Consider the following 15,901-nt stretch of genomic DNA (forward strand, 5'->3'; position numbering starts at 1 on the left):
TTATAAAAGGATTCATATATATATATACACACACACAAACACACATATGCACATATTAAATTACAACAAAACACAGTTGCATCAGCTATTTACTCTTTCATATAATTAATAGTAATAATATAAAATTATAATATATGGAAGAAAAATTATTATTAATTGGATGTACTGTACTTTTTTTATACTGTACAAATACTTTTTTCAGACACAAGAATATCCATAAATTCACATGGGAAGAAGGAAAAACACAAAGTCAATAATAGATTATATTATCATTAATGAAAGTTTAAATGACAAAATTAGAGACACTAGAGTATTCAGAGGCAGTGAAATTGACAGTGATCACTACCTAGTAGAAAGCACTTTCAAAATAAAAAGAAATTATCTTAATAAAAAGAAGAAAATACCAACAAAAACTACTAAGAAATTAAAAATACATTTGTTGGAAGATGAAAGCACTAAATTCCTGTATGAAAGTCGATTGAAAGATAAACTCAAATCAGATGAAAGTGATAATGTTGAGGAAATCTGGTCAAACATGAAAAAATCAATTCTGAGCTGCTGAAGAAAGTCTTGGATATAAACTTATAAAAAATAAAAACTGGCTAAGAACCTGGAATGAAGAATTGAAACAAACAATCAACGAGAAAAAAAAAAAAAAAGACCTATAAACTGTTCCTACAAACTAAAGACTTACATCCACACATAAAATATAAGCAGCTTAGAGCAGAAGTCAGAAAACTAACCAGAAGAATCTGACAAGATGACTGGGATAAATTTGTTGAATCTTTAGAACGTGATATCACGGGCCCACAGAGAAGAGGTTTTAAAATTTTTAAGAAATTACAACTAGACACAAATGATCAGCCGACTGGGCTAGCCGGGTGGGTAAAGTGCCTACCTAGCAACCCAAAGGTCGTGGGTTTGAATTCCGCCTCGGACTTGGATCAAAGTACTGCAAAAACCTTGGGAGGTGCATTATGGCCCCAGAAGCCGATGCGCCAATAACTACTACCAAAAAAAAACAAATGATCAAATAAAAACCAACTCCATCTCCCAAGCAGAATGGAAGCAACACTATTCCAAACTATGGTATAACCCAGGCACTAGGGATTTGGAAGATGAATCTGTGGTAACCAAAGATGAAGAAAATATAATAATGGAAGAACTAGAGTTAATATTACAAAAATCAAAAAACTGAAAAAGCCCAGGCATAGACAATTTGAATAGAACTATTTAAATATAGGGGCACTTTAGTAAAATATGCACTACTAAAATTATTTAACATCATATGGCATGAGCAACAGTAATCAATTTACACAAAAAAGGCCCCAGAAATAACCCTAACAACTACAGAGGGATAACATTACTGTCAACTGCTGCAAAGCTATACTCTAATATACTAAAGAATAAACTTAATAAATACAGTGAACAATTCTTAGCAGAACAACAATGTGGGTTCAGAAAAGGGAGAAGCACAATAGATGCCATTTTCTCACTACAACAAATTTTGGAGAAAAGAAGAGAATTCAATCTACCAACATTTCTGCTGTTTATTGATTATGAAAAAGCATATGACAATGTAAACCGGGAAAAACTTTGGCAGATTCTATGTGAAGAAAATATCCCAACCCAACTCCAGAAAGCGATCCAAAGCTTATATAAAAACTCAAAAGTCTGTATAAAATATTCTAATGCCAACTATCAGACCCAATTAACACCAATAAAGGAGTCAAACAAGGATGTGGACTATCACCAAATTTATTTAATATCTACATCAATAAAATTCTTAAAGAATGGAAACAAATAATTAATAACAGAATACAGTTGAACAACAGGAATAAAATCCAAACTATATTATATGCTGATGATCAAGTTATAATTGCAACATCCAAAGATGGACCAGATGGCAGCAAATGAACTTAATAAAATATTTAAAAAGTACGAGATGAAAAATCTCCACCTCAAAAACAAAATCAATGGGATTATGTGAAAAAAACATACAAAGAGTCAAAATTGTTATTGATGATAAAATAATAGAACAAATTTGGAATTTGTTCTATTATTAAATAATAGGTAAAATAATAGAATTAAATTTTCCCTATTTGGGAAATTTAATATCAAATGAAGGGAAAGACATCCACACTACACTACAAAAATATAATAAAATGAATGGAACGATTAAACGCCTCTTCGGAAAACAAATGACAACTGAAACAAAATTACGACTGCACAACATCACTTCAAAACCAGCCCTCTTCTACAGCTGTGAGACTTGGGTCATAAATAAGAAAGATGCACAGAAAACTAGAAGCAGCACAAATGAGATTTTTAAGACCATTATTAGGCTTTACAAGACTAGACCACCAAAGAAATTTAGATGTCTGCGAGAAATTAAAAGTAGATAACATAGTAAATGACATAAAACGGTATCAGGAAAAATGGATCAGCCACATAGAAAGAATGAACCAAGACCAGATCCTAAAATTAGCCTTTAACTACAAATCTACAGGCAAGAGAGATGTTGGTCGACCAAGACAACGATGGCGAGATCGAGACCACCTCCAAGAGCTACAATGGAACAGGCTTAAAAGACCTAAGCCGGACAAGTTCATGATGATGATGATGGATGGATGTACTGTATATAAAATATACATCCTCTTATAATCTTCTATATAAAATAAACAATTATTAAAACTTTATTTATGTAATAGTAAACCTAAATTTAGGAGACTATATGGGGGAAAGGCCTGTCTGCTGAATCCAACTGTCCATTAAAATTGAAAGAAATGCATAACCAAGAAATCTGGCCTAATTTTTTCTATCACCCTCCATCCTTGATAGAAAGCTGACTGCTAAGCATTTTTTCTATCAAGGGATTCAAAGGAATATTGTTTTGAGATGTTTTATAACAAGCTCAGAATCATTAGGAGCACTCAAAGAGTCATCATTATTATCTTTTTGTTACTGATATTATGACTCTTATGAAAATGTTACAACCAACCAAAAATGTTACAACCATGTACCTTAGCAAGTTTATAGTCATGTACTTTGCCAGTTTAATAATCTGTCTGAAGATCAATGCCATGTACCATCATACCACTCTGCTGCATATACTATTTGTGTACAGCTTTGCCACAACAGTCCAGAAGAAAAATTATTATTTTTCCAGAAACAGTCCACAAAAAATCCAAATTGGAGTGAAGAAAGTGTATTTTTAATGACATGTTGCGGCCTAATCTATGGTACGATGAAAGGTTTCTCACAAGCTGTTTATAGTTACCTGCTTTTTTATTTCCCAGAAAGTTTGTTGTTATAAGTTTTAATGAAAAGTTTATATAAAACTGTTATAAGTTTATAGTGAAAGCATCCCAGGCCACTTTCTCATCGCCATGGATGATCACCATCTCACTGCCTTGACAAAGTCCCACAGCTGTGGGCCAATGAACACACTTCCTTTTATTTTTTGCCTCAATTTTTACTTTACTTTGGCCTTGGAAATTTTTACTTCAGGTATTTGAAAGCTGGTCCATCTTGATCCACGGCCTTAACAAATTATTTCATAATTCCCTCCTCTATATTGTAGAGGAGGTAACAGGATTTTGCTTGGCTCAACTAGTGGACTGTAATGGACATTTTTTATCCCTGGATCGAGTGATTGCTTTGAAGGCCAGTCTTCTCTTGTGTAATTAGTAGACCATGCCCTACTATCCCATTCACAAAGAAAACAGCAAAATTTTGTGTTTACTTACTGTGAATTCCTAACAAGATGGCAATAACTTTTAAGCCACTGGCCAATCTGCCATTGGTACTAGTAGTTGATGAATTCAATAATAAGCTTCATGTTATCATATGATTCTTTCATATGAACTGCATGGAATTAATGGCAGTACACTGCCATTAGGTAGTAGCACTGCTTTTAAACTCAATTTTGAAGAATCTATGAAGAGTTTCCGTTTTTGAGGGTTGTGTTCAAAATTAAGTGAGTCCATTAAACCATTGATGTCAGTGCAGGCAAGAAAGTTATTTTCATTTTATAAAACTGGGTTAAATCCTTTTGGCAGCACTGGTATACAGACAATTTAATATCATCTTGAAGGAGATTCCACTATTGCAGTCTTTAGCATAAAAGTTTGGCCTTATTTTTTGGTAAATCAAGATCTCTGATAACATAATTTAATTCATTTTGCATAATTTTGTATGCCTCTGCAGAGGGGAAATTGGAAATAAAATCAAAATCTATTGATTTGGAGGGTTCAGGTGATTTATGAATATATTTTAGAGCCCCCATCCAAATATGTTTTAGAACCTGACTATTAGTCGGGTTCTAAAACATATTTGGCTGGTGGCTCAGGAAGTCCTCCTTCGTGGAGTACCAGTTGGATAGCATATTTGGGTAGCTTAAGGTCGCTTTTTCTTCTTGGAAATCCCCTGCTGAAGAGTCAGTACCATAAAAAATAACAGTTTGTTATACGATCTGAAGGCTTTCTCCATATCATAGGCACCAGCAAAAGGCTTTGAGTGGCATTTGTGATTTAATCAGCTATGGAGATTAGAAGCATAAGTATTACAACAAATATTAGGTGCCCAGCTTTTGTCTTGGATCCCAACCTTGTAGCAAAAATAATGGTTGTATGTTTTTTTTTTTTTTTTTTTTTTTTTATTATTGGAGTAATGGCACCACTTCTGTGATGGAAATGTAACTTCACCACAAACATAAAAATTATCCACACTATTTACACACTTATACAGCCTGCTAAATTTTAAGTTTTGCTCAGTCGAAAACAACAAGCATAGCACAGACAAATACCTGGCTAAGACTGACTGATGCATCTAGACAGGAAATAGTGTGACTCGGGACTTTGGATTTTATTGGCACATTAGAAACTAAGGCTATAATGCACCAAAACCAGGGTGACTCGGGACAATGGCTGCAGTGTTGCCACACAATCTATACCTCAACACTAAATTCCCCCAAAACAAGCAAAACTGTGCTAAAAGTGACATGTATAGTATCATCAAAAGTAGAGCTAATAATCCATTTTAACATTCATATTCATATTTATCACATTAATATTAGTCGAAATTAACTAATGTTATTACTGAAACATTTTAACTGTTGATCACTGTTATATGATTTAAATTTTTTAAGAAGTAACAGAAACATCAGTAAGGACAATAAAAGTATATATCAATAACTAGAGACTGTTATTTTCAAAGTTTATAACTTTAATTTCTAGGACATGCACAAGTCCAAACACAATGAATCTTCCTTAGTCGAAATTCACTTTCTTGGCCACCAAGCCAATTTCTAAAAAGAATGTAAGAAATTTATATAGCTAATGTACTCTCTGAGTATTAAAATTTAATTATAGACAAAATATATTTATTTTTAATTCTAATTGAAAATGAATTCAAGTATTTAATATAGCAAAAACTAAATGGCCTTAAGAAATAAATTTAATAAAGGGAGACCTGTTGTGCCCTAAGTGTTTGGCAGCCTGCAAGCTTTCGAATGCTGTAAGTAAAGATGAGCTAGCTACGGGCTTGCAATACATAGAAGAAAACTTTCAGTGGCCAGGAGTCACTTTTATATACTTTATTAGAGTGAGTACAAGGCTCAGTATAGATCTCCTCTTGCTCCTGCTCACTGACAAATGAGGTATTCTGAACTCTACCCAAGAATGCCATAAGTATAATAAATCAATACAGGAGTAGAAAAAAAACAAAAAAAAACATGCAAAATAAATTTGTGCAAAGATGACTTTGATTACATGTTTATCAAATATACAAAAATGACAGTATTTTCATACCTTTTATACTTTTTAAAATTTAAGAAAAAACATCTGAAAATTATTAAAACTTTAGGTTTTAATAATTTTAATATCAGTTAATTATTAAAAATATGATACCCCCTTTACTCAAAATCACAAGAAATACCCTCACCATTGGTCCTGGTTCTCCGGGTATTCCAGGTTTTCCAGTTTCACCACGTGGACCTTGAAGTCCTAAGCTTCCTTTTGGCCCAGCAGGACCAGTATCACCCTAAATCAAGTACAAACAGAAATTAACAACAATGAATATATGAGTTTTATATGATTTAAATTTTTTTTGGATTTTCTCAACTGTTGTTAGAGTAGACTTTCATTGTATATAGCCATTGCTATGGTAATAAATGAGATTGGTTACCAATGCAACCAGAAAGCCTTATTAAGCACAACATCTAGGCCATGGGACTGGCAATTCTGATACACCATATGAGCTACTTTAGAAAATACAGGTCTTAAGATTGAACTATCACAGTTTTTTTTTAACAAATATATCTCTATATTAAATAATTACAAATATATCGCTATATTAAATAATTACAAATATATCTCTATATTAAATAATTAAAATACCCCGGTTGTAGAATTAAATAATTTTTTGTTATAAAATACAATTAAGCAGGTACATACATTTTTGAAGTAAACTTATAAAACTAAATCAGGCAAGTAATTAATGAAATTTCTGGCACTGATGTTTATATGATATTATATTCTTATTTCTGTGCACTGTGATTGACTAAAATATGCAGTGCAAGCAACCATTTGCCTGCCTTTTGCCATTCCCTGTGGGTGGCCTGGACTTCAATGCTGGATCTAGAGCAGCCAACTCACCTGCCCCCAACACTACCACTCCTAACCAGCTTTTTAGAATAGTAACAACAGACTGACATGATAAAAAAAAAAACCATACACAGGTCTGGGTACAGAAACACAACATGCGCAAACTATTCTTAAGTAAATAATATTTTTATGTGTTCCCTTACATGTAAACAACTTGTCACTGCTTACATGTAAAGCATGTAAATAGCACCTAAAAATAGAAAATAAGGAGTATTATTCTGTTTACTTGTTAATGAATACTCTTTATTCTCTATTTTAGTGATTTTTAGGTAATCTTCAGAGATAAGCAGTGATGAGTCACTATGAAACGCAGAAAGTAATATATACTTTATGTGCATGCTGTGTTACCTACCCATCTATCTGTCTGTCAAGCTTCTTGTTATGCCAGTCAACAGGCAGCAGCTTAACTGCACTCAGTAACACATTTTCAATTTTATGGTAAAAATTCCCATCCATTGTTAGAACAATGTTTATATAAAACGAAAGTCTCCTATAACAACAGTTGGAAAAATGTGATTAAATACTTGTTATAATAAAAAATTCTCATTAGAGCTATATTATAGGTTGGCTGAAGTCAAGGCTTCAAACATTTTTTCTCATTAGCCAGACTAATGAAAACTAAAGTAATCTCTGATTTTTGGTACAGCACAATAGCTCAACATATCCAAGTAATTTTTTCCATTAACAGAGAAATTGAATTAATAAGGGCCAATTATTCTGTGTGAAGAGAGCTTCATCCACACTGTATTACCTGGCAGACTGACATCTCTCTGTAAAGAGATATGTGGATTTTCAGCGGCCCAGTAAACACAACTGTGATGATTTATATGGCCATTCATTTTAAATGTGGCCTCATCTGACCACACATTTTCATATTTCCAATACCATTTTATAATTGCCTTTCTTTCTTCAAAATTTAATTGGGTACCCTCCATTGTTTTAGAGGTATCTATAAAATAAAACAAGAATTAAATTATTTTTGATATTTTTTTACATATTGTAAAAAAATTGTCTATTTTAAGCTACAAATTGAGTTTAAGAAAATTAAATTGGTGCATATTGTTCATTAAATATACATTTTTAAAGTGTGTATACATAATTTTGAAACACTCCGTATATATATAATATAAATAGCAGTGTAAATAAATATTAGATAAAATCTTTGTGCTGAATTGTACATTTCAGTTACAATCAAAGTGACAGTTACCTCAATGATCAGTCTTGAAAGGAACCAATAACAGCTTATATACCATTACCTTTTTTGATTTAGAAATTAATCTGAATAAATCAAACAATGAACTGATTGATGTCACTTATGATAAAAACAAGTGCATATAATTTTTAGATTCAACACCTTTGCCATTTAAACTTTAACATTTCCCAAAAAGTATTTAGAAATAAATGTATCTATAGCAATAGCAACAGCACAGTTTTAATGAAAAAAAAAGATTCTAAAATATGAATATTAAAAAGTACATTAGAAAAATACATTAGATTTATTGCTTACTTTAATTATTTATGAATTTTATTTGTTAGGGGGATTCAAAAAAATGAAACCTGAAACTTCTAAAAACAAACTAAATTCAAATAAGAATTTAGTTTGTTATTTTAGAATAAATTGTTAACATCTTAATAAATATTAGCACTAAGATCTATCAATGTCTTGGTAATGATTCATTTAAATAGCAATATTTTATTACTTGAACATTAGATTTCAATTTCGTTAAGACTAAGTATATTTTATCATACTTAGTCCTTGTCCTTGGTCCTGGTCCTTGAGGTTACCACAAACATTCTCTCAGATATGCCAGACAAGCTGTATTTGCTACCTGGGAGTCTAAAACACTGATGGAACTGACATTCGGGTGACATTCAAGTCAAGTGGACTCAATTTCGACGAAGTCCAGACAGTCTGTGACAGCCAAATCCTCTGCTCACCTTCACGATGGTGAGACTGTTAGTAATCCTGGGTATAACCTCCATGCACAAAGCACACTGTGGGTGACCACCAAGGTGTGAACCAACGTAAGCAGGGGTCGATGTGTAAGGCTCACACCACATGGAGGAATGCCACCCAACCGTGTTACCATGCAATACTAGGTGGTAGATGACTCTCATCAACTGGTGCAATACCCACTTTGCTTATTGGAAGCTTGAAGTGGTGGAACCCATATTTAGTCTCCAAAGCTAATTTCCAATCAACCCTTCTCCATCTCTTCCATCATGCAGTATGACGGATGACTTTGGAGGTTATGATGAACATCATGGCGAGATCTAATCTTCCTTACATTTTGAAGGTACAGCTCTAAATCGGTGTTCACAGATCGGCCACTAGTTAGTACACGGGACCGAACCTATTGGTAACTCTTTAGGAGGCTTCAAGATTAGCTAGTGTATAATCTTGCTACCTCTACTCTGCCAGATAGTGACTGGAGGAAGTCCGAGTAATGTGCATGCGGGAGACATTGTTAAGGCCACGTAATATCAAGGATCTGGGTATATTCTTACCATGTGTACGCCATATCCAAATATTTCATTACTTCATACAGCATGTCCCCCCCCACTCTTTCTTACTATTGAATACACCATGAATTGTCAAACTAATAGAGTAAGCTTATCTGCAAAAAGATCTAAACCTCCCAAACACTTCTAGTTCATTTCACAAATATAAACATGGTCTCAATTCTAATCTCAATGATGTCCATTTCCACTTCCATTCTGCCAGACCCCATGTACTTTTTTTGACAAAATCTCAGTTATCAGTTGATTCAACTAATGCTCATCTCAGTTGTCCAAATTATTCACTGTACGATTACTTTCACCTCAAAGTGGTACTTGCACTTATGTCCATTCTGATATTTCCTGTCAGAGGCTTGGTAATTTGGATTCTCCTCTTTTCGATCTTCTGTAGCTTAAAATTTCTTTACCTCATTGTGTCAAATTCATCTGTTGTCTCTACCGTTCTCCCAACTCCACTGATCACATGGAGCTCTTTAACTTCCGCTCTTTGCAAATTGACTTTCTCCAGTCCAACTTTCCTAACAGTGAGGTAATTTTCCATGGTGATTTTAATGTTCACAACTCCAACTGGCTTCCGTTTTCTAGTCACACTGACTCAGCTGGTCGAGATGCTGAGGCTTTTGCAATTACTAATGACGTTACACAGATTGTTCATTTACCTACAAAAATACCAGACAATCCTAACAATACAGCCAATACGTTTAATCTTTTTCTCACAAACAACCCTTCTAAGTACACAGTCGAAGTGAGTGGTCCTTTAGACAATCACCAAGACCACAACTTGGTGATTGTCTCTTCTCCAATGGAGCCTTTATCTCATGGCTATTCCTAACCTTGTGTTGTTTGGCATTACAAGAATACAAAATGGGATGACCTGCGAGATTTCTTTTCTTCTTTTCCTAAGTCGGATTAATTGGTCGGAAATCTTCTGATGTCAACGTTTGCTCAGATTGTGTCAGTGAAATTATTCTTGTAGGAATGGAATCCTTGATTCCACACTCCACTTTAAAATCTCGTCCTTTATCTAAATCTTGGTTTTCCAATGTGCTAAGGCTGTTCAAGAGAAGAACGTCGCATATCATAATTGGCTTGTTTCTAATTCTTCGGTTTCATTTTCTACCTACACCAAAGCTCGTAACAATTGTAAAGCATTTATTAATCAGTCCAAACTAGATTTTGAACAGGCTAAGAGTAGAAAATCTGCTTCTTGCCCTAATAGTAGCCAAGCATTCTGGTCTCATGCCAAAGCTATTGGCCGCGAACTCTGCCCATCTCTGTTCCCACCTCTGTCAAAACCAGATGGTTCTGTTGTTACTTCGGCCAAGGTTAAAGCTGACCTGCTGGCATCATATTTTTCTTCCAACTCACGTATTAATGATAATGGTAAAACACCTCCCACGATTCCTAGCACACTCCATTCAATGCCTCCTGTGATCTTCCATCAAAATGATGTTAGAAAGATTTTTACAAATCTTGATGCTAAGAAAGCTCCAGGTCCTGATGGTATTTCTCCACTTGTTCTCAAAACCTGTGATTCCGAACTTACTTCTGTTCTTTGCCACCTTTTTTCACTTTCTTATTCTAAACGTGTTTTTCCATCTGCCTGGAAATTTATTCATATCCAGCCAGTTCCTAAAAAAAGGTGACAAATCCATCCCATCCAATTATCATCCCGTTGCAATTATTCTATTCTTTCTAAAGTAATGGAGAAATCAATTAACCTCCAACTCTTAAAATACCTAAAAACCTTCCATCTGATCAATGATTGCCAGTCTTGTCTTGTCTTATGGATTCCGTCAGTGTCAATCCACTGGAGATATTCTGGCTTATGTTACTCATTTAGGGACAAATTCAATGGATAAGTTTGGTGAAACACAAGCAGTTCCTCTTGACATCTCAAAGGATTTCGATCGTGTTTGGCATAAAGGTCTTCTAAACAAACTTCCATATTATGGTTTGCCAACTGTTTTTTGTAATTGGTTATCCAGTTTTCTTGTTGTTGTTGTTGTTGTTATTGTTATTTAGTTTTTAGGAGCATTAGCAACTAAGGCCATATTGCTCCGGGATATGCGGTGGTCATTCCCTGACCTTTCCGCGCCCTCCGTATTTAGTGGTGACGGGCTTGAACCCCGGTCTAATCAAGAAGCGTGTGCTACGCACTGCTGCTCCTTCCCACCTGGCTACGGAGGCGCCTTATCCAGTTTTCTCTCTGATCGCTCACTGAGGGTGATGGTAGATAGCTCTCTGTCTTCTAACTTCTCCACTAATGTCGGTGTCCCCCCCAAGGTTCTGTTCTTTCCCCCACTCATTAATGACATTCTTCCATTGACTGGAAATCCTATCCATAGTTTTGCCAGTGATAGCACATTGCATTCCACTTTCCATTTTCAGAAAACTTGCACTAACCAATTAGCTTCAACTTCTCAAACGTCTGCTACCAATTTCTTAAATGCCAATCTCCAGGTAATTTCCAATGGGGCAAAGACAACTTAGTTGATTTAAATCCTTCTAATACTCAGTCCTGTCTTATATCTAGCAAAAAAGATTCTTCTGCTCCTATGCTTATCTTTAGTGACACTCGGATTTCTAGACAAAATAATATATCTCTTTTGGGGATTACCCTGACTTCTAATCTCTCTTGGCACAAGCACATTACAAATATTGCTTCCTCTGTATCTAAAAAACTTGGTTTTCTCTTTCGCTCCAGGAGTTACTTTTCTTCCAAACAGCTGTTCAATCTGTACAAATTGCAAACCCACCCTATCATGGAATATTGTTCCCACATCTGGGGGGAGGTGCCCCCAAAACCTCTCTCAGGCTTCTATATTTCATTCAGAAGAGGGCATTTAGGTTAATTAATGATTCCTCTCTTACAGAGTCTCTCCACTCTTTGTCTCATAGATGTACTGTTTCTGCTGCATGCCTCTTCTGCAGATACTTCCATGGGCACTGTTCTTCTGAATTGGTTTCTATAATTCCCGCTCTCTCTTTCAAAAGAGTCCGAACAGGTGCCGCCACTAGAGAACATCCATTTACTGTCCTATTTCAAACTCACAGAACCAACTTTTCATCTTCCTCGTTTATTCATTCAACTGCCGTTTTCTGGAACAACCTACCTTTGTACGTATTTCCTGAAAATTAGTCTACAGAAGTTCAAGTCTAATGTCAACAAATATCTTCTTTCATCTTCTCAACCTCCAACCCAAGCACAGTACTAAGTACTATAGGTTCTAATACCTCTCGTGTTTGGGGTTTCATTAAAAAAAAAATAAAATAATTAAACCAGACCTTGGATGTCTGTTTAAACAAATTTCCAGACTGGCATTCAGGCACATTTCTCTCAGAATAAAAAAACTCTGATAAAGTATTAAGACACTCCTCCACAAATATTGTGACTTATTCCAGAAGTCCCTCATGCATGCATATCAGCTCAGAAATACCAGTATAAATACTATGGCTCTGTCTATGCAGATGCAGAACATTAAAGAGAGGCCGCTGACTCTCTTTAAAAATTACAGCTGTGAGTTACTGTGGCTCCGAAAAAGCGATAAGTGTTTACCTTTTTATTTACATAATTGTTATTTTATATTGTACTTAATACGTAGTCTTATAGTTATAGTTACGTTAGTTATTTTTATTTTAATTTAGTTAAAGAGTTTTTGTGGATTACTACTTAATTTACATAAAACCGTTATTTTGTTCAAATCTTGCAGCCATTGTTTTTGTATATAGTGGTAGGGAATTCAAATTTTTCATTGAGGTAGCTAGGTAGCTCTAATTATATAGAGTAATATGCTTCACTGTTTCTATTAGATGGCATAGTATTGACATTTAATTTATTGATCTTATTAATTTAAAATAGCATGCCCCAAACTAGAGCAGCAAAGCAACAGGCACAAAGTGGCAGGAGTGCTGTGACTCGGGGGAGAACTGAGGGAGGCGATTCTCCAATGTATCACAGCCTAAAAAAATGTCCAAATTGTGAAATGTTTGCCGAACTCTCTGGAACGGAACATGATATTGGCATGGGGGATGTCTTTGTGAGCCCATGATGTAAGGAGTGTAAGGAAATCAGGCGAAAACTCAGCATTGTTATGGGCCTATATGAGAGTTTGAAGGACGGGGTCGATGCCCTCGAAAAATCTAAATTGAGGGGCCCATCAAGCTCTCAGCTCCCCACATCAATGCCAGAGCTTGCACTTGGTCATCACGCAACACAGTGGCAACCCCCAAGGCAGAATGCGCTGGTCCCACAGGAACTAGTAGTTGTTGGTCACTCTACTGTCAGGGAAATGGGTAACATGCTTTGTAAAAAGGATAGATGGAACAGGGCCAGGGTATGTCTGCCAGGGGCAAAGGTTGATGACGCTGTAGAGCGGATATCATCTTTTAAGGGCACAAAAGGTGATATAGTTGTACACGTTGGCACTAATGATATTAAGAGTAGGAGACCGGCAGAATTACTTAACAAGTACAGGTCACTGTTGAACAAAAACCGAGAATTAGGGTTGAATTTGAAAGTGTCTGCAATTCTGCCCAGACACGATAGGAGGGAGTATATGATGAGAGCCTTGTCGATCAATTCGGCCCTGGAAAGATTGTGCAAGGCTCAAGGGATAGAATTTTTTCAGCCTGGTCTGTACTTGTTAACAGGAGAGACTGCTTCTACAGGGATGGGATATACTTAAATAGAAATGATGCAAGAATATTTGCTGATGCTATCGAGGCAGTGTTAGGTGGGTCAGAAAACTGATAGCTTGGGGGGATACAAGGACTAATAGTTTAACAGAAGCCGTAGGCAGAGGTGAAGGTGATTCTTGCACTACTTCTATTAGAATAAGTAGCGGCCTGGAGCGAGGGGTGTTGGGGGTTTCAGGGACGGATGGCAGTCATGCTGAAATAGGTGGGTATATGGTATGTGTTAGGGTGAATAGGAATAGGAGCATGTATGCTTGCATGTATACCAATGCTAGAAGACATCAAAGGCAGATATTGTTGGGATAGCACACAGATATAAGGAATGCAGAACTGTAATTTGGAGAGTACAATTTGTACAGAAAGGATAGAGAGGATAGAAAGGAAGGAGGTGTTATGCTGTTAATTAAGAAAAACATAAAATCAAAAGAAGTGCACCCAGTTGATATAGATGAACAGTGCACTGTTGAGTCAGTTTGGTGTGACATAAGCACTGCGAAAGCAATAACAAGAGCAGGAGTGTGTTATAGGCCTAATGACTCAAATGACTACAATGAACAATTATACAGAGAAATAGAGTGGGCCAGTAAATCAGAATGTCTTATAATGGGGGATTTTAACTTCCCAGATATTGACTGGAGTTTGGGGGCTGGTCACTCACACACTAACAAGGCTTTTGTGGATTTATTGGATGATTGTTTTCTACATCAGCATGTTCGGGAGGCAACTAGAGGGAGGAATACTCTTGATTTGATTATCAGCAGTGATTCTTCATGCATTAAGAATCTGCAGATAAATGAACCACTAGGTGGCAGTGATCACAGTGTGCTGAAGTGGAATTTACTCAAAGAGATAACTACTATTAGGGGTAAAGGAAAGGGTTATTGCTTTCGTAAAGGCGACTACGATGGACTGAGACAGTATTTAAATCCTATACAGTGGGACCAACTGATGATGTTACCAACAGCAAATGCAAAATGGGAAGCATTCAAGGAATTAATCGTGGATGCTACTCAAAGTTTCATACCTATTAAGAAATATTGTTCAAGGTTTAGGCCTAAATGGTTATCAAATGAACTAATGAGACTCGTAACAGAGAAGAAAAATGCATGGGATGCACATAAATTATCAAGCGACTCAGAAGCCTATGGCAGATATAAGCTAGTGTGTAGTCAGGTCACAAAGGAGGTTAGGCAGGCGAAGGCAGATTACGAGAAATGCTTCGCAAAAGATGCTAAGAAAAACAGCAAGGATTTCTTTACTTATATAAACTCTAAAAGGAACGGGATGAATCTGATTGGTCCGCTTGACATCGATGGTTCGACTGTTGATGGTCCTGCTCAGATAGCAAACAATCTGAATGAGTATTTTGCATCTACATTCACACATGAGGAATTATTAAGGTTTGAAAATGGCAGAAGGTTATCAAATTGTAGCAGGATACTTAATGATTTTGTAATAACTAAGAACAAAGTGAAGAAGAAATTGTTGAAGTTAAACGTAAGAAAAGCATCTGGGGTGGATGGGAACTATCCAGTTATATTAAAGGAGGCGGCAAAGCAATTAAGCAAACCCTTAGCCATAATTATGAGAGCATCGTTGGACTCAGGGGAGGATCCCACAGACTGGAGATGTGCAAATGTATCCCCAATTCACAAAAGGGGATCGAAGGATGACACGAGAAATTACAGACCGGTTAGTTTAACTTCTGTTTCGGGTAAAATAATGGAGTCACTGGTTAAAGATGCATTGCAGGATCATCTAGACAAGACTGCAGCAATAATTCAGACACAGCATGGGTTTGTTAAGCGAAAGTCTTGTCTGACAAATCTGAGAGGATATTATGATGTGGATACAAAGGAACTGGATACAAAAAATTAATTTTGATATCATATATTTGGATTTCAGGAAAGCTTTTGACACTGTTGCGCATGGAAGACTATTGTACAAATTGGAGCAGAAAGGTATTAAGTTGCTACAATGGATAAAAGGATGGTTAAGTGGGAGAAGACAGAGGGTGG

At 35.8% G+C, this 15,901-nt stretch overlaps 1 protein-coding gene across 1 annotated transcript in view; it reads right to left on the minus strand.

Moving 5' to 3' along the window:
• LOC150090808 (uncharacterized) overlaps positions 1-15,901 on the minus strand; it is a 791,939-nt gene that overhangs the window by 427,021 nt on the left and 349,017 nt on the right. The window contains exon 18 of the mRNA XM_090372970.1: positions 5,944-6,042. Within this exon, the coding sequence (XP_090229096.1) occupies positions 5,944-6,042 (99 nt within the window). The remainder of the gene's footprint in view (positions 1-5,943; positions 6,043-15,901) is intronic.

The sequence above is a fragment of the Mastigoproctus giganteus genome, chromosome 1 (assembly GCF_048544385.1).
Source record: "Mastigoproctus giganteus isolate SK-2022 chromosome 1, ASM4854438v1, whole genome shotgun sequence".
In the NCBI taxonomy this organism is placed as follows: domain Eukaryota; kingdom Metazoa; phylum Arthropoda; class Arachnida; order Uropygi; family Thelyphonidae; genus Mastigoproctus; species Mastigoproctus giganteus.